Source organism: Oryzias latipes, chromosome 21 (genome assembly GCF_053564925.1).
Source record: "Oryzias latipes strain Hd-rR chromosome 21, Olatipes_Hd-rR_3.1".
Taxonomy (NCBI): Eukaryota; Metazoa; Chordata; class Actinopteri; order Beloniformes; family Adrianichthyidae; genus Oryzias; species Oryzias latipes.
Window position 1 is genome coordinate 34,397,262 of NC_136257.1, and position 22,033 is coordinate 34,419,294.

Here is a 22,033-nt window from a genome sequence, read left to right on the forward strand (position 1 = left end):
TCTCTGATGGAAGGGAGTCAAACCAGGTTCTTCAGCTTTGAGGTTCCCCTCTGTTCTTTTATTTCTACTTCTATGTAAATAAATATCACATTTTACACAAAGTCAGCAAAGCCAAACAAACATCAGAGGACAGAACATCAATTACATTCATTCACGGATCAAGTATAAACAACTTTAAACAAAAGAAATCAAACTGAAGCTCAGCTTCATCCTTTCACTCTGGCCCTGTGGTAGAGTGTCCGCCCTGAGGTCGTGAGTTCAAATCCAAGTCCTACCATACATAGACTCTAAAGATGGCCCCCAAGCCCCCTGAATGAACTCAGCATTACAGGGTCCTAAATGTGAGTTTCATCAGCACGGTAGAGGAGCATCGTTGGTCCAGATGTTCTCCTCTGCATCAGGACTCCAGGTGGTTCCTGCCACAGTTTGGTGGGAGCAGCGTCACCTCCTCAGGAGGAGAGGAGCACGGGTCCATTCTTTTGCGGACTTCTGAGTTCAGGAGCTTCATTCTCAGAACCAGTGTGGTTCCTGCAGCCTTCAGGTGGAGTTCAGGTGAGACCTCTGGACCGCCTCACCACAGCCTCCTCCTGGGCAGGAAGTGGGTGCTGGCTTGGTTCCGGTTGGCACTGCCGCCCCTCCTGAGCTCTCCTTTGCGGGACAGAGCCAGGTAGTTTCCTGGGTGTGAGTAGGAGGAGTAGGTGGTGTAGTGGTTCTCCTCCAGGTTCTCCTTGAATATGCAGTCATCAGAGAACTTTTCCTGCAGAGAGAAGCAGCTGAAGGTCTGCTCACAGACAACATGTGAGGAGGTTCAGAGCGCCTCACTTACCGCTCCGTGAGCCCAGCCGTCTCTGCTCATGCAGAGGAACAGGCCGCTCCTGAGGCCTCTGATGGCCACCAACCCGGGCCTGATGGAGAAGAGCTTCAACCAACCTGCAGGAAGCACAACCAGCCGTCAGCCTGCTGTGCGGCTCAGGAGGAGCTCCAGCAGAACTCCAGCCTCTCTAGATAAGGAGGATCAGTCATCTTCCGTAGACGGAGCTCGGCTCAGATTATCAGAGGAACGTGATGAGCTGATAGATCAGACTGAGCAGAAGAATCTGTCCCGAACTCTGTGAGCACGAACATGAGCTCCTGATTCACAAACTGCATATCTGATATCTGCAGATCAGCGTTCCGCTGTTCTCCTTCTGTTGATGTGGTGATGAACTCTGATGCGGTTCTGTCGGGTTCTGTGTGCTGAACTCACTGTACTGAGTGGGTCTGTGGACACCGCGGACCGAGCCTCCGGGCAGGATCTGGAGGTGGAAGCCGATCCCGACGCGGCAGTAGAGCAGCTGCTCCTGGATGACCTCTGGTTCTCCAAGACTGCGACCTGCGTCACAGAAAACAGAGACATCATCAGAACCGACCAACCACGCCTCCTGGTGGTCACACGCACAAGTGCGGCCGGAGAGCAGGGTGCTGCCTGATGGAAAGGAAGGATCCTGATTCAATGAGATGATCCAGAAGGAGGAGGAAGGAGGTCCTTCTTTTCTCCTTTAGGAGGAAACCATGGATATTTTCACGGTGAAGCTGAGGAGCCTCAGAAACCTGCTGAACGTTTTTCTGAGGGAACTGACCAAACGTTCCACAGATTTCTGTTGTCAGGGTTTGATCTTGGCGTGGTCAAATATGGACCTCCTCTATCCACCCCCACTGTCCACCTCTCCCGAGTCCTTCAGCGAGGACTTCTGGGGAGGAGGAGGCCGTCAGACGCAGCTCAGGTCAGAAGGAGTTCAAGACTGTTGGTGCATCTTCAGCAAGGTGAACTTTCCTGCTGCGTGCGGTTACCTTTGTAATCTGATTACAGATGTAATCCCCCTTTCATTTATTTTTCAGAAAAACCCAAAAGGAATCAGATCAGGGAAACGGTTCTGAGAATAGGATGATCTGTGTGGATGAGAAGAGCATCAACACCAGCATCCAGAGGAGATCCTCTCACCTCTGCCTTTCACCAGCGAGTCTCTCATGTGGATCTTCCAGAGGGGGATGTGGGAGCTCTGCTCCTGCTGGAGAACCTTCTGCTCCTGCTGGAGAACCTTCTGCTCCTGCTGGAGAACCTTCTGCTCCTGCTGGAGAACCTTCTGCTCCTGCTGGAGAACCTTCTGCTCCTGCTGGAGAACCTTCTGCTCCTGCTGGAGAACCTTCTGCTCCGGGCCCTTGGCCCCGTCCAGCTGAGGACAAAGGGAACCGAGCAGGAGCAGCAGGAGTCCCAGCCTCCCTGAAGGAACCTCCACAGTGAAGTTCATGAGAGCAGCAGATCCCACGCCGGTGTCCGGCGGTGGAGTCTGGCCGCCTCCTTTTATCGGCGCCTCCTCCTGTCAGAACTCCTGGGGGGTTGGACTCTCAGAGATACGGTTCTGTACGCACTTCTTATCAGGGTCATATCGGAGATCCGCCTCCTGGGACCGGCTTCACAGAGCCACCATCACCCGCCAGGCCCGCTCCAGGTTCTGGTTGGTGCTGCAGCTGCTGGGGGGGGGGTGTCAGACTGGGCTGGTCCGCTGTTGGGGGGCGAGCCGGTGTTTCCGTGTCGTCCAATCAGAGCGGGATGGAGAGAAACTGTCTGTTCGGAGAGATTAGAGCAGCAGCTGATAGAGGAACAACACGGCTTCCCTCCAACCTGAGCGCCGGTCACGTGACCCTCAAGGTCACGCTCTTCTGCCTCACCTGCTGTGGGGGGGGCAGCTGGACCCTCACTCTGATCTCCAAAGAGCAGATTTGAAGATGGGTGCAGCTTGTGATTGCCAGAGGTTTCCGCCAGCAGAGGTGATGCTCCGGCCTCATTCCTGTGGCACAAAGACGTCCTGGCAGAACCACAGAGCATCCTGGCCGTCCGGGACCCGATGATCCGAAGACGTCCGATTCTCCCGCCGGACTATCAGCAACAACACGATGCTGAGCTGCGGCGTGATAAGGTCTCCTTATCTTCAGGAGCTGCTGGAAACACAGACGGGCATTCCCACGGTTCTGAAGAAGCTCACATGTAGCCTTTAGTGAGATCAGTTCCCAGCAGAACAGAACAGAACCATCAGGTCCACTGAGGACCACAAAGACGAAGGCTTGAGGATCTGAAGACAGAGACGCGTCTACCTGCTCGTTTTTAAACGTTCCTTCAGGTAAGCAGGCGGGACTCCAGAAGAACTCTTTGTGAGGAACCTCTGAGTTCTGGGTCACAGAGTTTTCACCATCTGTTCTGGACCCGCAGAGTCCAAAGAGACGGATCAGAATCACGCCTCTGCATCCGAGCTCCGATCAGTCTGAGCTGCCTGGGCGGGAACCAGAATCAGCTGCTGTCAGGCCCCGCCCCTCATGGTTAACCCTGGAAACCTCCCCGCCTCTTCCCACCAAAACAACCCCTTATCAGCACCAGCACCAGAACCAAAAGACTGGACTCATAATACCATCAAAGGCTGTTCAATTACTCTTTATTGGGGGGGGGGGGCAACAGAGGTAACGGGTCACTTGACCTTCAGGTCCATCAGCGTCATGAAGGATCACTGTAGGCATTACCAGAACCAGAACCTGTCCGTCCATCCTGTGTTCTGCTCATCACTAGCAGATGGTCCACTGGGCCGACAGAACCAGCAGAACTAGGACGCTCCTTTGGCCCTCAGCTTGGAGAGCAGCATCTCGTTCCTGCGACACTCCTGGGGAGGGAAAGAGCTTCGTGAAGAACCAGAACTTCTGCTCTGAATAATCACACCCACTCCATCCGTCTGTTCATCCATCCATCTGTTCATCCATCTGTTCATCCATCCATCCATCTGTTCATCCATCCATCTGTTCATCCATCCATCCATCTGTTCATCCATCCATCTGTTCATCCATCCATCTGTTCATCCATCTGTTCATCCATCCGTCCATCTGTTCATCCATCCATCCATCTGTTCATCCATCCATCCATCCATCCATCCATCCATCCATCCATCCATCCATCTGTTCATCCATCCATCTGTTCATCCATCCGTCCATCTGTTCATCCATCCATCCATCCATCCATCCATCCATCTGTTCATCCATCCATCCATCCATCCATCCATCCATCCATCCATCTGTTCATCCATCCATCCATCCATCTGTTCATCCATCCATCTGTTCATCCATCCATCCATCTGTTCATCCATCCATCCATCTGTTCATCCATCCATCCATCTGTTCATCCATCCGTCCATCTGTTCATCCATCTGTTCATCCATCTGTTCATCCATCTGTTCATCCATCCATCTGTTCATCCATCCATCTGTTCATCCATCCATCCATCTGTTCATCCATCCGTCCATCTGTTCATCCATCCGTCCATCTGTTCATCCATCCATCCATCTGTTCATCCATCCGTCCATCTGTTCATCCATCCGTCCATCTGTTCATCCATCCATCCATCTGTTCATCCATCCATCCATCTGTTCATCCATCCATCCATCTGTTCATCCATCCATCCATCTGTTCATCCATCCATCCATCTGTTCATCCATCCATCCATCTGTTCATCCATCCATCCATCCATCCATCTGTTCATCCATCCATCCATCTGTTCATCCATCCATCCATCTGTTCATCCATCCATCCATCTGTTCATCCATCCATCCATCTGTTCATCCATCTGTTCATCCATCCATCCATCTGTTCATCCATCCATCTGTTCATCCATCCATCCATCTGTTCATCCATCCATCCATCTGTTCATCCATCCATCCATCTGTTCATCCATCCATCCATCTGTTCATCCATCCATCCATCCATCCATCTGTTCATCCATCCATCTGTTCATCCATCCATCTGTTCATCCATCCATCTGTTCATCCATCCGTCCATCTGTTCATCCATCCGTCCATCTGTTCATCCATCCATCCATCTGTTCATCCATCCATCCATCTGTTCATCCATCCGTCCATCTGTTCATCCATCCATCCATCTGTTCATCCATCCATCCATCCATCCATCCATCCATCCATCTGTTCATCCATCCGTCCATCTGTTCATCCATCCGTCCATCTGTTCATCCATCCATCCATCTGTTCATCCATCCATCCATCTGTTCATCCATCCGTCCATCTGTTCATCCATCCATCCATCCATCCATCCATCCATCCATCCATCCATCCATCCATCCATCCATCTAAAATCAAACCTCCCTGCATCCCAACATCTGCCTGCTTCTGGAAGCTTCTCCATCAGCTCCTCCTGCAGGCGGACCTCCTCTCACCTCCTTGAAGTCTTTGACGGTCTTGAAGTAGAGCCTCTGCTTGTCCAGCAGCTCCAGGTACTCGTCGTTCAGCTGATCTCTCCTCATCTTGTTCTCCTGTTTCTTCCTCTCCATCTGGGAAAGCAGAGCAGAGGATCTGAGCATGTGCAGAAGTGAGAAGAAAGCGCCGTCTTCCTCCCCTTTGGTGGTCAGAACCACCTGGACCTGTTCTGATGACCACGCCCGGACTGAACCCTCCATCCTCATCAGAACTTCCTGGAGCTGAAAGTCAAAGTTCTGCTGGAGCCCCACCTTGATACGGTTCTGCTTGATGCCCTCCACAATCTGCTCCATCTGCCGCAGGAACTGCTCCCTGGCTGCTGAGGAGGACATGGCTCTGAGGAGAGAGGCGGAGCTGCGTCTCTGAAGGCGTCACTCGCCTGACGGACGTCTGCGGTACTTACTGCTGGAAGTTATCATGGATGGAGTTCAGCAGGTTCACCTGGAACAGAACACCCGGTTCAGAGTCTGACGGACTGCAGAGGAACCGTGGAGGCAGCACTCCGCGGACCAGCAGCTGCAGATGGACTTCTGAGACCTCGGAGCTGGTCCGGAGGAGTGCCGCCTCCGTGTTCCTGACAGAACCGGATCCTCACCTCCTTCTCCAGGTAGACCTTCTTGTCGTCTAAGGTGTTGTACAGCGTGAAGAACTGCTTGGTTTCTTTGTGCGTCGCAGAAACTGAAAGAAACAAAAGCAGGTCGACTTTCACAGAGAGCGCCCCCTGCAGGCACCAGTGGACCTCCAGAACCCACCTTGGCTGTAGAGCTCCACAAACCTCTTCTGGTACTGCGTGAGCTCGGCGCGGCTCGGCACCTCGTCGATCTTCCTCTGCAGGATGGCGATCTCCCGGTTCCTCCGTGCCTGCAAAGAAAGGAGGAGGAGCTCAGGAGGAGATCTGGACTGGAGAAGCTGTGGAGGTGTGGAAAGGGAGACCCGAGGAGGGAGGATGGGAGGAACGAGACATTAAAGAACAATGAGGGCATGGGAGAGGTGCTGAAGCTCAGCAGGATGGTTTCCGTGGTTACCATGAGCAGACGGATCTTCTGCAGCTTCTCCCGGTCCGAGTTGTACTGCGCGTCAATCTGGTTCCTCTTTGGACGACGACACACAAAAGTGGGTCAGATGGTTCTGTCAGCTGTTCATGACAACAGAATGGGTCAGAACCAGGGGGTACCTTCTCCTCCTCTAAATCTTGTCCAGAAGCGGACTTCAGCTCCTCGATGTTCTGCTGCAGGCGAACCATCTCCTCCTGCGTACACACACACACACACACACACAGATCCACCATAAGGCGAGCGGCGGCGTGCGGCCCGGTCCGAACGGCGGCCCCGACGCTCACCCTGCAGTGTGTGCGGAACTCCTGCTCCTGCTGCTTCAGGTTCTCGTTCATGGTGACCAAAGCTTTGAGCTTCTCCAGGAGCCTGCAGGACCGAGCGGGTCAGTACCAGAACATGTTCTGACAGAACCCTCACGGCGAGGTGAAGCACCCACCTACTGTCCGCCTGCTCCTCCTGCTCCTGCAGCGACTCCAGCTCCTGCTCCAGCTGCCCGGAGCGCTCCGCAGCCTGAGGAGAGAGTGAGCGTGACAGTGGGTCAGGCCCGGCCCGGTTCTGGAGCTTCACCCCTGAGTGCAGACACCCACCTCCATCAGCTCCTGCTTGGCCTTGTCACAGTTGGCCTTGACCTCTGCGTGCTCCGCCTGCAGCTGTGAGGAGACAAACCCGACCCGTCAGAACCCGTGCGTCCCTCTTCTCCTGTGGAGGAGCGGCGTGGGACTCACCTGCTCCAGCTGTTTGACCTTCGTCTGGACCTGCTTGTTGAGCGAGGCGACGGCCCGGCGGTGCTGCTGCAGCGGCCCGAAGCGCTCCTGCCGCTCCTCCGAGGAAAGCTCGGACTGCTGCGGGAACCGCACAGACAGGCTGAAGCTCCACAGCAGGGAGGCGCTGACGGCCCCCCATGCAGAGGAAACGGTTCCTCTCAAGAAGGAGAAGCTGGAAAACATCCCAGCTCCAGAACCGAGCCCGTTCAGAACCTCCTGCTCACCTTCTCCGCGTACTCTGAAACCATCTGCTTGATCTCCTGCGACTGCAGACCCACGATCTGACCCACAGCACTGGCCATCAGCCTCCCCTGCACACAGTCACAGCAGTCAGAACCTTGAGACTGGACCTGGACCAGGACCAGGACCGGACCCTCACAGAGGGAATGTGGAGAGCCACCTCCTCCACTCAGGCAGGAGGTGCAGCTGAGCCCACACCTCTTCACTCGCCATGGCAGCCATGTTGGTCATCAGGGTTTTGATCCTCATCTGAAGAGCAGAAGAAGGGGGAGGGGCCTGTGAGCACCTCCACCTGAATTGGGGAGGACCTGCGCCTCACTGAAGAGGAGCTCACCTCCTCTGCCGCCTGCAGGTGCTCCTCCTCAGACACCTCGGCCATCCCCGAGGGGGCCGCCTGGGAGCCGGGGGTCAGCGGCGCCTTCCCCTCCTCCAGGAAGAGACAGGACAGAAGGGTTCAGAAGAACAAAAGTTCCCCAAAACGGTTCCGGTTCTGGTGTCCAGGCGATGGTCCAAACGGGCCATCGGGGGGAGGGGGGGGACTCTTACCTCTGCGGTCCGGGAGGCTTTGCTGAAGGCCTGGCGCCTGGAAGAAGAGAGCAGATTCAGACGCTGACCGTGCTTGGACGTGCACGCTCACAGCACGTGTACACTACACTCACGTGCACGCTCACAGCACGCATGCACTACACTCTCACGTGCACACTCATGAGCACTGCCCCCCGCTGCTCCTGCAGGAAGCACAGACCTCAGACCAGGAGCAGACAGTTCTCAGACCAGCGCCCCCTGCAGGCACACATGAGGACTCCGAAGAATCTGCTCTTAGGGTGGGTGATGGGGGCAGCAGAACGAACACACACACGCACACACACACGCTGGCTTACAGCAGACTGCCACCAGGGGGGGTCAGTTCAGAGCTGTGGATCACTACACCTCTGCAAACACAGAGTGGAAGAGGCTCCTGAGACGGAGCAGAACCTCCTGACCTGCTCCTCCATGTCCGACCTGACAGCACACACCTGGGGGGCGGGACTCACCTCCCGTATTCTAACAGAGTGGAGTGGACCCTCGACTCCTCATCCAGCAGCTCCTCAGCCTCCTTCTGCCTCCTGTACTTCCTCTGAGGCTGGTACACTTCCTGGAAAGCGGGAGAACCTCATTACCTGTATTCCCGTGGACCAATGAGAGCACAGACCTGCAGCCGCTCACCTGGACGTTGATGATGGCTCTGACAGCCTTGTCCTTCCTCTGAAGGAACTCGTCATCCTGAAACCACAGACCAAGCAGTATGAAGATGTCATAGAGAGGTACCATATGTTTTACTCGTGTGGTGATGGAAGAAAAGCTGTGGGCGTGGCCTATGTGGGCCTGTGTGTGCGTTTGTGTTGTCTGTGTCGTACTTCAGGCAGTTTGTGAGTCTTCTGGAACTCTGCGATGGAGAAGGCTCTCACTTGGTCTCCCATCTCCTCCCTGGTCTCAATGGCTCGCTTCACCAGCCACTGAAATGAGAAGCAGCAGTTCTGAGGAAACGGGCCTTCAGAACCGTCTCAGATGCTCCGCTGGAGAAGACAGAGTCTTCATCCTGGGATGAAACACGACCAGATTCACATTCACAAAGGATTTCTGCTGCTTTAGGACTCCAGCACTTCCAGCCGCCGTCTGACTGTGACAACCATGAAGACACGACAGAAGCTGTGAAGCTGAGCTGAAAGTCCACCTCCTCCTGTCCGTCAAACTATTCTATTCAATTTGCATAGCCCCAAATCGCAACAACAGTCGTCTCGATGGGCTTCGTGAGACAAAAAAAAGTCAGTAAAGAACCAAAAATCAGACAGTAAACCTGCTTTTGTCTGCAGGAAACACAGCTGGGAACAAAAAGGAGGAGGAAGCCTGTCCAATCGGGTCTACGGGTTCTGCTGAACCAGCTTCATCTGTCTTACCTGAATCACTGGGAAAATGTGGATGAAGTCCAAACCCTGGATTTGATGAGGTTCCAGACGATGAGGACACTTCATCTTTGGAAGAACAGAGACGATCTTCTCCGTCAGAGCTCTGAGAAACAGCAGAACACAAGCTGTAAACACGATTGGAATAACCAGGTGGTGATGATGATGATGATGATGGTGATTGATGATGATGGTGATGGTGATGATGGTGTGAGGAGCACCTACATCTTCTGACCGATTGTGGAGTTTTCCTGGAACAGCAGATCCACATCTACGTCAAAATTACATGTAGTGATGCACCAGGTCATCCCCCCCACCACCTGAGGAAGAGGAGGAGAAGCTGCCACTCGGGTCTGGTGACGTAGAGAGGGCTCGCGCGCAGGTCAGCTGACCTTATCAAACGGGGACAGGCCTTTGATCCGGGCTCTGAAGTAGCCGGCAGCCAGCAGCAGCTCCAGGATCTCGGCCAGCTTCACGCTCTGCTCCTCATCCTCACGGCTCTCCACCTGCAGACAAACGCCCGCGGAACCGGAGCTCAGTCTGCTCCGAACTCACCCGAACCCTGTTCCCCGACACCAGAGTCGGACGTCACATCCCCGACGACCTGGACCTGCTAGCTTGCTAACTATTCGCGCCGTTCCGGCCGCAGGTCGCGTTTCTCTCGTCGGATGGGCTCAGTTCGGAGTTCGGGTTCGCCGAACACCAACGTACCTGGATCAGATGGCCCTCCTGGTCGTACTGGGCGCCTAGTTTGGACCCGGTCCGGACTCTCTGGAACACAGACGCGGCCATGATGGACGGAAACACTGAGGGCAGGTCACGTGATGGCAGCACGTGACGTTGTCTAAAAAAAAAAAAAAAACATTTTATGGCTCTTATGAATTCACATACAAATTTTAGAAAAACATCCACAAATGTATCACTGATTCTATTATCGTGTTATTAATGGCTAAATTTCATATTCACAAAAGTACATTTTCTAATAAAAAACCTGATTTCTTCGTGTTCAAATTGGAATTGCAGCGATATATAAATTTAATTTCAGCTTCAAATAATACCAAGGGTTAACAAAAACAATTAAAATCTGTAAATCTTTTGAACTAATGACATAAATTTACTCTCGCATTTCTATTTGCCTACGTTTATTTCTTTTTTATCTTACTTTTTAATTTTTATTTTAGTGTTCTCCTTCTGTGAATATAATAATTAAGATATTCTTAGGATCATAACAAGTTTATGCTGTTTTCAGAACAGCATTGTTCATTATATTTGCACAATTGCTGCATTTGTGTTTTTTGTATTCTGCAATTGTTAAAAAAAAAATTATGGCTCTTCGGTACTGCGCATGCGCCCACAAGAGATTCGCGACGGTTAGTCTCCACTTACGGCTGAGAAACACCTCAGAGCAGTTTGCGGCAAACGTGGATTCGGTGAGGCTGTGACGGCCGGAGGTTCGGACTGGGTTGGAATAAAAAGTAACTCCGATATGGAAAGCGAGGATCCAGAGATGGAGCGCGAGGACGCTGAAAATGAGCGCGAGGACGCTGAAAATGAGCGCGAGGACGCTGAAAATGAGCGCGAGGACGAGGAGGATGAACGCAGGCGCCTGAAGCTCGTCGAGGCCATCACGGCGCTCCGCGGGGGGAGGAAGAAGCCTTTGGGAGAGAGGTCCGAGGCGGCCGTGCGCGTGTCCGAGTTCGCCGTGACCGCGGAGGGTGAGCGCCAAAAGGTCCAGCTTTCAGACCTCATCGAGGGGGCGCAGCAGAGCCCCGCGGTTCCGACCCAGACCCGGAAACAGCTCCAGAATCTGCGCCGCAGCCAGAAGACGGTGGAGCAGCCGCTCAGCAGGCAGGAGAGCGAGCGCGTGCAGAGGGACCTAGCCTTCCAGAAGGCCGCTGTGCACGTGAGCCGCTGGAAAAGCGTCGTGACCCAGAACCGCAGGTCGGAGCAGCTGGTGTTCCCCTTGAACCAAGAACCGTCCGGACCCAAACCCCTGGAGAAGGTGGTGACTGGCTGGAGGGTTCAGACTCCTCTGGAGCAGGAAGTCTTCAACCTGTTGTCCGCCAATAAGCAGCCGATCCACAACCCGGTTCTGAGCCCGGCAGAGGAGGCCTCGCTCCGGGCTATGAGCCTGGAGGAGGCCCAGATCCGGCGAGCAGAGTTGCAGAAAGCCCGGGCCCTGCAGTCCTACTATGAGGCCAAGGCCCGCAGAGAGAGGAAGATCAAGAGCAAGAAGTACCACCGGGTCCAGAACAAGGCCCGGCGCAAAGAGTTCCTGAAGCAGTTTGATCAGATGGTGAAGACGGATCCAAACGGCGCTCTGGAGGAGCTCAACAAAATGGAGCTGGCCCGCATGAAGGAGAGGATGTCTCTGAAGCACCAGAACAGCGGAAAGTGGGCCCGGTCCAAAGCCATCATGGCCAAGTATGATGAGGGGGCCCGGCGGGCCATGCAGCAGCAGCTGGAGCTCAACAAGGACCTGACCCAGAAGGTGAGGAGCTCGCTCAGCAACCAGGAGGAGCAGGAGGACGGAGCATCAGATCCAGAACTTCTGCCGGACTTTGTCAATGATGCAGAACCGGGTCAGGTCTCCTCCAACCCGTGGATGAGAGGAGAGCTGTCTGCAGAACCTGCAGACGCCCAGAGGAGCGAGCAGGAGGTGGCTGCTCCAGCAGCTGAGAAGGAACAGCATGAAGAGGAGGAGGAGAAGGAGGCCGATGAGGAGCAGGCACTTCTGAGAGACTTTGAGGGCAGGAGAAAGCTTCGCCAGAAGGAGGAGGAGGCTCCTGGTCAGGATGTGGAGGACTCTGACGAAGAGGAGGGGCCTGCAGACCAGGACCAAGAGGAGGAGGGGCTCTCTGAGTTCAGGAGTCTCTTCAGAGGAGTTGCAGAAGGGCTGAAGGAGGCGGCAGCGGCGAGTACTGCTGGCTGTAGCTCCGCCCCACTTGAAGGAGGGCTGATTAGAATCAGGACTGTGGAAGATGCGGAGCTCCTCCCACCTGAGGATGTGGAGCTCCTCCCATGCTCAGAATCTCCACCCTCGGCCCCTCAGGAAGAAGCCCCGCCCACAGGGCAGAAAGCACGCGGCAGCAAAAAACGTAAGAGGAACATTGAGCTGAAAGAAGTCCTCACCAAAGACGCCAAAACTGTCACGGTGCCGCTCGCTCCGACCCTGACCGACACCGCAGACGGTTCTGATGAGGAGCTGGACCAGCGGGGGCTCATCATGGAGGCGTTTGCTGGGGATGACGTCATCGCAGACTTCCTCAGAGACAAGAGGAAGCAGGAGGACGCCGCCAAGCCCAAGGTGGTGGACCTGACGCTGCCAGGTTGGGGCGAGTGGGGCGGGCAGGGCCTCAAACCGTCCAGCAGAAAGCGCAGAAGGTTCCGGGTCAAGGTGGCGCCGGCTGAACCCAGAAAGGACCAGCGCCTTCCCGGTGTCATCATCTCCGAGCAGAGGAACGGCTCGCTCAGCGCTCACCAGGTCAGCGCTCTGCCTTTCCCCTACGAGAACCACGCCCAGTTCGAAAGCGCCGTCCGCACGCCGCTGGGCCGCACCTGGAACACCGAGCGTACCGTCAAGAAGCTCACCATGCCCAAAGTCCTGACCCAGCTGGGCACCATCATCCAGCCCATGACTGAGGAGGAGCTGGCGAGGAAGAAGGCGTCTGCCGCGGGGGCGGGTAAAGAAGACCCCCACAAGACCAAAGACCAGAAGAGGCGGGCCCGGAAGGGACGCCATTCCCAAAAGATCTGACGGGCCACCCAGGACCGTCTGCTGACCCACAGCTGCTCGGATGGCGGTCACCTTCCACCGGCTGTGTAACAAAACCATCAGAACTTACTGGATCCAGAACCGGCAAAAGGTTCTGATGACACAGTTGGACTGTTTGTTCTTCAGCTTAGCTGAATAAAGCTTGAACCTTCAAACGTCTCGGGTTCCTTCATGTCTGTCTGCAGCAGTGTGTCCATCAGGGTGACACTCATGTCTCGGATCGGGTCAGAACCCTGACTGTGTGACAGCAGCACAGGTACAGGTGAGCTGCACTGTGAGGCATTCAGGTGAGCTCAGGAAAATGCAGTGTTTGTGGGAAAACATGTTTTCAGAAAAGGAGGAACTTCTCCGATGACGGTTCGTTCATGCCACCGCTGAAGCAACCAGAAGCTTAATCTGATTTAAATGTGGACTCCAGCTTCAGAACCTGGATCTGCAGCAGGCTCAGCTCCTGCATGGGGTCTTCCCGTCACCTTCAGAACCGGATCTCAAAGGCTGACCCGGCTTGACCCAGCAGACGGGAAGGCGATCCTGTTGTGGTGGTGGCTCCTGGGTTCTGCTGCAGATGTTCTGAGGCGCTGATGCGCTCCAGATTAAATTACTGGAACAAATTCTCCTCTAATTAAGATGAAAGCGTGTGTCAGGCGTGACCTTGCAAAGCGCTAATTACATACAAATGATTTATCAGCTGGTTTGTCCTGAACAGCCACATGCACGCCTTACGCACAACGCTGGAAGGCCCCAATTACCTGACGGCAGAAACTCACGCCGCCCATTAAAAAGGTGGCTCCGCCCCCAGGAACCTGTAAACAACAGTTCTGTCTGTTCTGGTGGGAAAAGGAGGGTTCAGGAATTCAGAATGGTTGAATTTGTTCTCATTCAATTGTATTTGTAGAGCCCAAAGTCACAACAACAGTCGTCTCGATGGGCTTTTGTAACGGTAATTGACAAAGTAAAACAAAAAGGATCATGGAAAATACTAAATTGAACTAACTAAACAGACTAAACAGGACATTCCTGCCCTTAGACCCTCCTTTGCGGACTGGACTCCTATTTTATTTTGAAATGATTGTGCAGGAATTGTGATCAACTTCTCTGATCTTTCAATTTGTTTTCTTTATATGGATTGATATTTATGTAACCACGTTGCACACAAAGCTTTCTAAGTTGCAAATGAAAATATTAAATACTTGCTTTCACTTTTTTTTTGCTTTAAAAAAACCAAATGTTTTTGCATGCGTTGTGTCTCATCTCGCTTTTTTCCTATCTTTGATTTTGCTCACATAAGTTTTAGTTTAGCGACAAAGCTGTCAAACAGCAGATTTTACCTTCATACAAGAAAAATCAACAAATATATTTTACTGGATAATATCTATGCTTTTCTTTGAGTAGAAATCCTTCCATTTTGATGTCGATAATCCATCTATAGGTTACTGAAAAGATCGTTTATGTCATCTCAGACCATCCATGCTGACAGACGGACAAACGTCTGACCCACGTGTGGCGGCTTTGGGGAAGGGGCGGGGCCTTAGCAAGCATGCAAATTCAGCCACGTGACGCTTTGCGTGACGTGGTTACGTCACGGCTGTTTGTTTAGCCGTGGAGCTGGAGGCTCAGCTGGGGTGATCCGGTTCTGGGATTGGAACCTTTTTGGGCCGCCTCAGCGCTCGGACATGCACGTGTTCGGGGAAGACTCCTGCGGGCGCAAGGTGAGGGTCAACGCCGACAGAAGGAGCGGAAGGGCGGCAGCCGCCCGTCCAGCCCCGCTAGCCTCCAGCTAGCTTAGCATGTAGCATAGGGGAGGTGCGATTCCCATTGTTGCTGAGGTTCTGCTGAGCCTCCAGGACCTCCTGTCACGCTGGTTCTGATACGGGCTTCCTTGGACTCGTCCTCCCATCCGAACCCGGAAGACTTGGGTGGAATCCCGAACTTTCTAATCTGCGGGTTTGCAGGAGGAGGATTCTGGATCCAGCCTGAAGGTTGACTCCTGACCATAGAGTGATCCATTTACTGGTCCAGTTCGGTTCTATAGATCCCTGATCCAGACAGTCGCTAGACTTTTTCAAGCGGGTTCTGGACTGTAAGCCGTCTGCTTCGATGGTCCCAGATCTTATGATGTTCTGAACCCAGTCCAGGTGCTGGTTTCACAGCGTGGTCCGGGTCTCAGCACTGTGGAGAATCAAGCAGATGTAAGTCCTCCTGCAGGACGGTTCTGTTCTGAGTAAGAACCAGAACCTGAGGAGAAACATGCTCGGCCCAGGCCTGATGGAGCGATGCCGTTCTCTGGTGGTCAGGTGACTGGTCGGAACCAGCTCCATGTTCTTCTCCTGTCCACCAAAGGTTCTGACACACCTGCAGGTCTGATTGACAGCAGCAATCACACCTGAGCCCACAGACCTGTGATCCCCGCGTTCCAGTTCTCACCTGGAAGAACCTGTGGAGAGCTGCAGAACCTCTGCTGATGTCATCAGGTGAAGGCCGCGGAGCCTCAGAGGGCGTTCAAGCAGAGAACCGTCTGGCGTGTTGTCATGGTGATGCAGGCGGTGGGTGGAGCCTGGCCAGGGAGGCTTCAGTCTGTAAACCAGGAGTGTGAGCTGGCAGAGGGCGGAGCTTAGACCCATCTCACCAGGTTTCTTCCTTTTTCAGGTGTTTGACTCCCTACACATTCACTTCTAGGTCGGCCGTGACCAGAGGGGGCGCTGATGAGTCTCACCCCCAAGTTCCTGACTCTGACGGCCATGAGCGGGGGTGCAGGGGCGGGGCCCCGAGGACCCTACATGTCCTTCATCACGGACAGGTGAGCTGTGCAGCTTCACAGCCGGCGTGTGGCCGTGTGCAGCCATCAGAACCGTCTGCAGCCATCAGAACCGTCTGCTCTCCTGCAGGAACACCAACCTGCTGATCCGGGGGGGCCTGCTTTTCTCCGTGGGGGTCTTCCTGGCTCTGGTGCTGAACCTGCTGCAGGTGCAGAGGAACGTCACGCTCTTTCCTCCTGATGTCATCAGCAGCATCTTCTCCTCGGCGTGGTGGGTTCCTCCCTGCTGCGGTACCGCCTCAGGTGTGTACGGGAGAGTGAGAGGTGTGTGTGGGGGAGGGGGGTACTGCAGCTCCTGAAGCCTCAGGTGCTTCAGGAGCTCCAGCGGCGTTCCGGCCAGACATTTGATGGGGTCACAGGTTGTGGATCAGGATGGCTCCTTCATCTCTGGAGGTTGATCCTGAAGACTTTAGTGGCGTTTTACTGATCGTGGTGACTGAGCTGTCACGCCCCCCCCCCCCCCCCCCCCCCAGCTGTCATCGGCCTGCTGTACCCCTGCATCGACAGCCGGGTGGGGGAGCCGCACCGCTTCAAGAGGGAGTGGTCGAGCGTGATGCGCTGCGTGGCCGTCTTCGTGGGCATCAACCACGCCAGCGCCGTATCCTTTCAGAAGTGTTAGCCGCAGGTAGATGCACACCTGTAGGGGGGGTCGTCCTCACAGCTGGAAGTTCAGGTGAGCTCCTGTGTGCCCCTTGACTCCGCCCCATCAGAAAGTGGACTTCGCCAACAACGTCCAGCTGTCGCTGACTCTGGCGGCGCTGTCGATCGGGCTGTGGTGGACCTTCGACCGATCCCGCCGCGGCTTTGCCCTGGGTGTGGCCATCGCCCTGCTGGCCACGCTGACCACGCAGCTGCTGGTCTACAACGAATTCTTCCAGTAAGGGGGGGGGGGGGGGGGGGGGGGGGCTTCAAAATGCTTGAATCACGCCACTGGGGGGCGCTGAAGCGGCACCCTGTCCCCCCGTTTGAAGATGCTCCTCTGTCCCTCAGGTACACCTCCCCAGACTTCCTCTACATCCGCTCCTGGCTGCCCTGCATCTTCTTCGCCGGGGTCATCACCATGGGAAACATCGGGCGGCAGCTGGCCTTGGTAAGGGGGGGTTCTGAACATTTATTAATGCGATCAGAATGAGTCAGAACCAAAACTGGACCTTCCTCAGCTGCTTCTCTGCTCTTTCAGTACGAACATAAGCTCCTCCAGAAGACCCACCAGGACTGAGACCTGCTCGGCCCCCCCCCAGCACATGGACACATGAACTCAGTATTTGATGAGCCTGGGGGGTTCTGCTCACCCACAGCAGTGCCAACCCCACCCAGGTGGATTTGTTAGTATGGGTGGAGGATCTGAGCAGCTTCACCTGTGCAGGTGTGATCCAGCTCTGCTGTGTGCAGAGGAGCGAGTCCACAGAGCGGACGATGTGGACTGAGGGGACCTGCTCCTCAGAACCCCATCCAGACCGGACCTCCTGAAGTTCAATCAGTGTTTTTATCAAAGTCAGACGATGACACGCCTGTCGGATGAAAAAATCTGAAATAAAGAGAAGTATTTGTTCTGTGTTCACCTGCAGACGTTTGGTTGGACCGCAGCTTCATTTCATTCTGAGGATGTTCATGTCTGAAGCTGTAAAGATGCTTGAGCTTCTACTCAGCTGCAGACTGAGGAGACCTTTGCGTCTCCTCATAGCTCTAGAGATGTCCTCACCTTTAAGGTTTTATTCAAACAAACAAGGCAAGTAAGCCTGACTAGAAATGCAGCAGATTCAGTCTTTTGAAGGCTGTAATGACTACAGATGACCAGCAGATGGCCTCGTTCTCAGTTTGAAGCTCATAGTTTTTGGAAAAATCAGATCCAAAGGTCTGACTGACCCCCCCTCCCCCCCCCCCTCCCCATATTCCACCTTTTCTGATCTGCTTTGAGATGGAGAGGCATGTTCCTCACTGCACCGCGGAACATCTGAGGAGGATCTGCATTTATCCAGGATCAAACTGGACCAGAACATCCTGGAACAGCAGAAGTGATGGATCGAAGTGTTTTGCAGAGACCTGGCGTGCACACCTCACGTGCACCAGCATTGCTGCAGATGGATGTGCTGTCTGCTGGGGCTCTAATGAAGATGAAGGGCGGCGGCGGGTCGTCCGGGCCGGTTCTGCTGCAGCTTCTGTGGCGTACATGAGGGGAGGAGAAAATTTGCTGCGTGAATGTTATTGTTCAGGGCGAAGCGTCTGATGAAACAAGAGGCGTGCTGCGCGCTCGCCAAGAGGAGCCAAACTTCCTCTAATGAACTCATTAATCTCTCCATTTGTTCCTGACAAGCAATTATCTGCTGACGAGCCGGGCTCTCCGTTCCTCAGGAAGAGCCTTGGAGCCCGCTGGGGCCTCCTCCTGACCTTCAGCCTCAGAGTCTGCTCATGCAGGAGAGTCCAGGTGAAGCAGGGAGCTGAGGAGGGGGTGGAGCTCACCTGCTGTGTCATCATCAGAGGCTGCATGAGTCGTTACCACGGCAACCAGATGTTCTGATTCCAGCTGAATCTCTGCCCCCAACTGCTTCGTTTGGAGACCACGGCCGCTCTGGTGGGACCTCCTCAGCTGTCCCCCCCTCCCTGGGCTCCATCACTCTGCAGCAGATTCCCGTCCTCCAGTCCCTGGGGGGCCGTGAAGCTCCTGGGAAGCTGCAGCAGATGAAGCACAAAGCTGGAGGTGGCCCTGGGGGGGCTTGTTGAAGTGTGTCCCAACATGATTCCCGTCCCCAGAGACATTCATCACAGATGAGAGGTGACTTCAGATGATCTGTGAAACTCAGCGCTGCCGCCGACCCCCCCCCCCCCCCCCCTCCACTTTCCCCTGATAGATTTTAATGGAGAAATATTGATCTCTTTCCGGCCAAGGTTTGCTGGCGGGGGCCGCATCATTTGTTGGGCTCGTGCAGGACACCGAGAGTCACGGCTCGATCAATCACTCTGACAGAGGCAGCTAAGAGGAACCGGGGGGGGGGGCAGGCCTTGAGAAGCCGCAGCGCAGAAATCCACAATCAGACGGAGGCAGAGCTGCTGCGGAATGGCTTCATATGAATACTAATGACGTGTTTATGGAGGGGGGGCCCTGTGTTTGACTGACTCGCAGGCTCTCAGGTAATGTGCTGCGTTACAACTCAGTAGTCGTTCCTCCAGCCGCAGCGATAACACACTCTAATGGGAAGCCATCAATCACAATCAGTGTCGACACCCACAGTTCTGAGGGGGGGCTGGAGCTCAGGGAATAATGGAGTTCAGGTGCTCAGCAGCCGGAATAGATGCTCTGCTCTGTCAGCGCGTCTGTAATGGGAGGGACTCCAACGGTCACGGGGGCAACCTGGGCCAGAACTGACCCGACCCAAAGAGAAAAAAGGATGTGAAGGAGCTTATAGCCGATGGGGGGTTGGGGTGGGGAGTCATTCTGTGTCCAAAAACTGCAATGCATGCACTTTAGTCAGACCCCTCCCACTTCCACATTAAACCCTGCCCCTTCATACATGTTTTCTGGGTTTTCATCAGGGAGGATGAAGAACCCTGTTCTGGGCGGTGATGAGTCTTCCTGTTCCTGACAGTCTGCTGGAGCAGAACCGAACTCCATCCAGTCTGGTTCTGAATTCATGTGATGGTCTAAGGAGAGAAGATATGAAGAAACAAAGCAAAGGAAGTCAGTGAGACACCTGAAGCAGAATCAGGATGAGGTGGACTACCTGCATGAACCTCCTCACCCCCACCACCATGCAGCGTCCACTCCTCCCGTTCTCCTCCTCAGGCTGTAAACACATCATCTGCAGCACATGGTGGAGTGTCTGCACCTGAACATAGAATGTTTCCACTATGATGTTCTGTCAGCAGCTGAAGCGATGAAGATGAGGAGGAAGAGTTCCGGCTCAGCAAAGACCCTCAGATGTTCTCACAGAAATGTTCTGAGAGCTGCTGGCAGATGTTTGAGGAGAAGAGCAGGAGTCTGTCACAGGAGAAGGTGAAGGACGTTTCTGAAGATGAGCTCAAATCACACTGGAGTTGTGATCAGGTGAGTGCTCAAGCCCAGCAGGTGGCGCTGCAGGGAAACAGTCCTGTTTCTGCAGTGAAATGGAGGCTTAACACCTGTGGTTGTTGAAACATGGAGGAGCTGCAGACCTGAAGCTTCTGTTTACCTGGCGGATTCTCTCCGTGCTGCTGGCGGCTCCACAGACACGTGCTGAAGCTCGGACGCCATTAGTCACGCTCGCTGACCAGACTGAAGACATGCAGGCCCCTGATCCCTTCTCTGACTAAACGCCTCTCCTCAAACACGGATCATCAGAGTGTAATCCACTTAGCGTTGGCGTGGGACACGAGCAGAAGGCGTGACGGGACGAGGTAGCAGACCCAAACTGTTCTGCAGTTCTCTGTGACGCGTGACCGAGCTGATGCTGCCTTAAAGCTGCAGACATGATGGAGGCGTGCTGCATGCGTGATGCAGGTGTGTTGCATGCGTGATGGAGGCGTGCTGCAGACATGATGGAGGCGTGATGGAGGCGTGATGGAGATGGAGGCGTGATGGAGGCGTGATGGAGGCGTGCTGCAGACGTGATGGAGGCATGCTGCAGACGTGATGGAGGCGTGCTGCAGGCGTGATGGAGGCATGCTGCAGACGCGATGGAGGCGTGCTGCAGGCGTGATGGAGGCATGCTGCAGGCGTGATGGAGGCGTGCTGCAGGCATGATGGAGGCGTGTTGCAGGTGTGATGGAGGCGTGCTGCAGGCATGATGGAGGCGTGTTGCAGGTGTGATGGAGGCGTGCTGCATGTGTGATGGAGGCATGCTGCAGACGTGCTGGAGGCGTGATGGAGGCGTGCTGCAGGCGTGTTGCAGACGTGCTGGAGGCGTGATGGAGGCGTGATGGCGGTGTGCTGCAGACGTGCTGCATACGTGATGGAGGCGTGTTGCAGATGTGTTGCAGACGTGTTGCAGGCGTGATGGAGGCGTGCTGGAGGCGTGATGGAGGCGTGCTGCAGGCGTGTTGCAGACGTGCTGGAGGCGTGATGGAGATGGAGGCGTGATGGAGATGGAGGCGTGATGGAGGCATGCTACTGACGTGATGGAGGCGTGCTACTGACGTGATGGAGGCGTGCTGCAGACGTGATGGAGGCGTGCTGCAAGCGTGATGGAAGCATGCTGCAGACGTGATGGAGGCGTGCTGCAGGCCTGATGGAGGTGTGCTGCAGACGTGATGGAGGCGTGCTGCAGGCCTGATGGAGGCATGCTGCAGGCGTGATGGAGGCATGATGGAGGCGTGCTGCAGGCGTGTTGCAGACGTGCTGGAGGCGTGATGGAGATGGAGGCGTGATGGAGGTGTGCTGCAGACGTGATGGAGGCATGCTACTGACGTGATGGAGACGTGTAGCAGGCGTGATGGAGGTGTGCTGCAGACGTGATGGAGGCGTGCTGCAGGCCTGATGGAGGCATGCTGCAGACGTGATGGAGGCATGCTACTGACGTGATGGAGGCGTGCTGCAGACGTGATGGAGGCGTGCTGCAAGCGTGATGGAAGCATGCTGCAGACGTGATGGAGGCGTGCTGCAGGCCTGATGGAGGTGTGCTGCAGACGTGCTGGAGGCGTGATGGAGGCGTGCTGCAGGCGTGTTGCAGACGTGCTGGAGGCGTGATGGAGATGGAGGCGTGATGGAGGTGTGCTGCAGACGTGATGGAGGCATGCTACTGACGTGATGGAGGCGTGCTGCAGACGTGATGGAGACGTGTAGCAGGCGTGATGGAGGTGTGCTGCAGACGTGATGGAGGCGTGCTGCAGGCCTGATGGAGGCATGCTGCAGACGTGATGGAGACGTGTAGCAGGCGTGATGGAGGTGTGCTGCAGACGTGATGGAGGTGTGATGGAGATTGAGGCGTGTTGCAGACGTGTTGCAGACGTGTTGCAGACGTGTTGCAGACGTGTTGCAGACGTGCTGCATACGTGATGGAGGCGTGTTGCAGACGTGATGGAGGCGTGTTGCAGACGTGCTGCAGACGTGTTGCAGGTGTGATGGAGGCGGGATGGAGGCGTGATGGAGATGGAAGCGTGATGGAGGCGTGATGGAGGCGTGCTGCAGACGTGATGGGGGTGTGTTGCAGGCGTGATGGAGGTGTGTTGCAGACGTGATGGAGG

General features: G+C 54.9%; 4 protein-coding genes across 10 annotated transcripts; 2 read left to right on the top strand and 2 right to left on the bottom strand.

Moving 5' to 3' along the window:
- Positions 1 to 30: 30 nt before the first annotated feature.
- LOC144988643 (fibroblast growth factor 4A-like) lies at positions 31 to 3,306 on the bottom strand. 3 transcript variants are annotated; one of them, XM_078939245.1, is made up of 6 exons: positions 2,710 to 3,306; positions 2,163 to 2,605; positions 1,982 to 2,057; positions 1,247 to 1,372; positions 827 to 930; positions 31 to 757 (listed from the first exon to the last, which is right to left on the bottom strand). In XM_078939245.1, exons 2-6 carry the CDS (start codon positions 2,286 to 2,288, stop codon positions 572 to 574), a joined length of 618 nt encoding a protein of 205 aa, XP_078795371.1. In that variant the 5' UTR covers positions 2,289 to 2,605; positions 2,710 to 3,306; the 3' UTR covers positions 31 to 571. The 3 variants fall into 3 exon arrangements, with proteins under 3 accessions (XP_078795371.1, XP_078795369.1, XP_078795370.1); XM_078939243.1 differs by having other exon boundaries at positions 1,982 to 2,605; XM_078939244.1 differs by having other exon boundaries at positions 2,100 to 3,306.
- A 144-nt stretch (positions 3,307 to 3,450) lies between these two features.
- ccdc93 (CCC complex scaffolding subunit CCDC93) lies at positions 3,451 to 15,698 on the bottom strand. Of its 4 annotated transcripts, none has more exons than XM_078939233.1 (25): positions 15,487 to 15,698; positions 9,999 to 10,131; positions 9,680 to 9,793; positions 9,513 to 9,607; positions 9,282 to 9,393; positions 8,742 to 8,840; positions 8,551 to 8,607; positions 8,379 to 8,479; positions 8,226 to 8,276; positions 7,891 to 7,927; positions 7,679 to 7,771; positions 7,543 to 7,593; positions 7,329 to 7,415; positions 7,066 to 7,182; positions 6,928 to 6,990; positions 6,777 to 6,850; positions 6,625 to 6,706; positions 6,460 to 6,534; positions 6,311 to 6,376; positions 6,038 to 6,146; positions 5,881 to 5,963; positions 5,689 to 5,726; positions 5,537 to 5,621; positions 5,246 to 5,359; positions 3,451 to 3,689 (listed from the first exon to the last, which is right to left on the bottom strand). In XM_078939233.1, the coding sequence occupies exons 1-25, from the start codon at positions 15,681 to 15,683 to the stop codon at positions 3,633 to 3,635; spliced, it is 2,190 nt and encodes a 729-aa protein (XP_078795359.1). In that variant the 5' UTR covers positions 15,684 to 15,698; the 3' UTR covers positions 3,451 to 3,632. The 4 variants fall into 4 exon arrangements, with proteins under 4 accessions (XP_078795359.1, XP_078795361.1, XP_078795360.1 ...); XM_078939235.1 differs by lacking the exon at positions 15,487 to 15,698 and adding an exon at positions 10,674 to 10,813; XM_078939234.1 differs by lacking the exon at positions 8,226 to 8,276.
- On the top strand, positions 10,774 to 13,217 carry LOC100049412 (U3 small nucleolar RNA-associated protein 14 homolog A). Its single transcript, XM_078939232.1, has one exon. It carries the CDS (start codon positions 10,774 to 10,776, stop codon positions 13,042 to 13,044), a length of 2,271 nt encoding a protein of 756 aa, XP_078795358.1. The 3' UTR covers positions 13,045 to 13,217.
- insig2 (insulin induced gene 2) lies at positions 14,610 to 17,444 on the top strand. Of its 2 annotated transcripts, none has more exons than XM_078939246.1 (7): positions 14,610 to 14,771; positions 15,709 to 15,859; positions 15,948 to 16,120; positions 16,351 to 16,475; positions 16,588 to 16,754; positions 16,868 to 16,967; positions 17,058 to 17,444. In XM_078939246.1, exons 2-7 carry the CDS (start codon positions 15,765 to 15,767, stop codon positions 17,094 to 17,096), a joined length of 699 nt encoding a protein of 232 aa, XP_078795372.1. In that variant the 5' UTR covers positions 14,610 to 14,771; positions 15,709 to 15,764; the 3' UTR covers positions 17,097 to 17,444. The 2 variants fall into 2 exon arrangements, with proteins under 2 accessions (XP_078795372.1, XP_078795373.1); XM_078939247.1 differs by having other exon boundaries at positions 15,739 to 15,859.
- Positions 17,445 to 22,033: the final 4,589 nt, after the last annotated feature.

Excerpts from the sequence above, each read along its gene's own strand:
- LOC144988643 (XM_078939243.1), bottom strand. The coding sequence starts at position 2,288 with ATGAACTTCACTGTGGAGGTTCCTTCAGGGAGGCTGGGACTCCTGCTG. Across the intron at positions 1,373-1,981 it reads CTCGCTGGTGAAAGGCAGAG|GTCGCAGTCTTGGAGAACCA; the intron begins GTGAGAGGATCT and ends TCTGTGACGCAG. Across the intron at positions 931-1,246 it reads CCACAGACCCACTCAGTACA|GTTGGTTGAAGCTCTTCTCC; the intron begins GTGAGTTCAGCA and ends TGCTTCCTGCAG.
- LOC100049412 (XM_078939232.1), top strand. The coding sequence starts at position 10,774 with ATGGAAAGCGAGGATCCAGAGATGGAGCGCGAGGACGCTGAAAATGAG.
- ccdc93 (XM_078939233.1), bottom strand. The coding sequence starts at position 15,683 with ATGGGTCTAAGCTCCGCCCTCTGCCAGCTCACACTCCTGGTTTACAGA. Across the intron at positions 6,851-6,927 it reads CCAAGCAGGAGCTGATGGAG|GCTGCGGAGCGCTCCGGGCA; the intron begins GTGGGTGTCTGC and ends CTCTCTCCTCAG. Across the intron at positions 6,535-6,624 it reads AGTTCCGCACACACTGCAGG|GAGGAGATGGTTCGCCTGCA; the intron begins GTGAGCGTCGGG and ends GTGTGTACGCAG.
- insig2 (XM_078939246.1), top strand. The coding sequence starts at position 15,765 with ATGAGTCTCACCCCCAAGTTCCTGACTCTGACGGCCATGAGCGGGGGT. Across the intron at positions 15,860-15,947 it reads ATGTCCTTCATCACGGACAG|GAACACCAACCTGCTGATCC; the intron begins GTGAGCTGTGCA and ends GCTCTCCTGCAG. Across the intron at positions 16,755-16,867 it reads GTCTACAACGAATTCTTCCA|GTACACCTCCCCAGACTTCC; the intron begins GTAAGGGGGGGG and ends TCTGTCCCTCAG.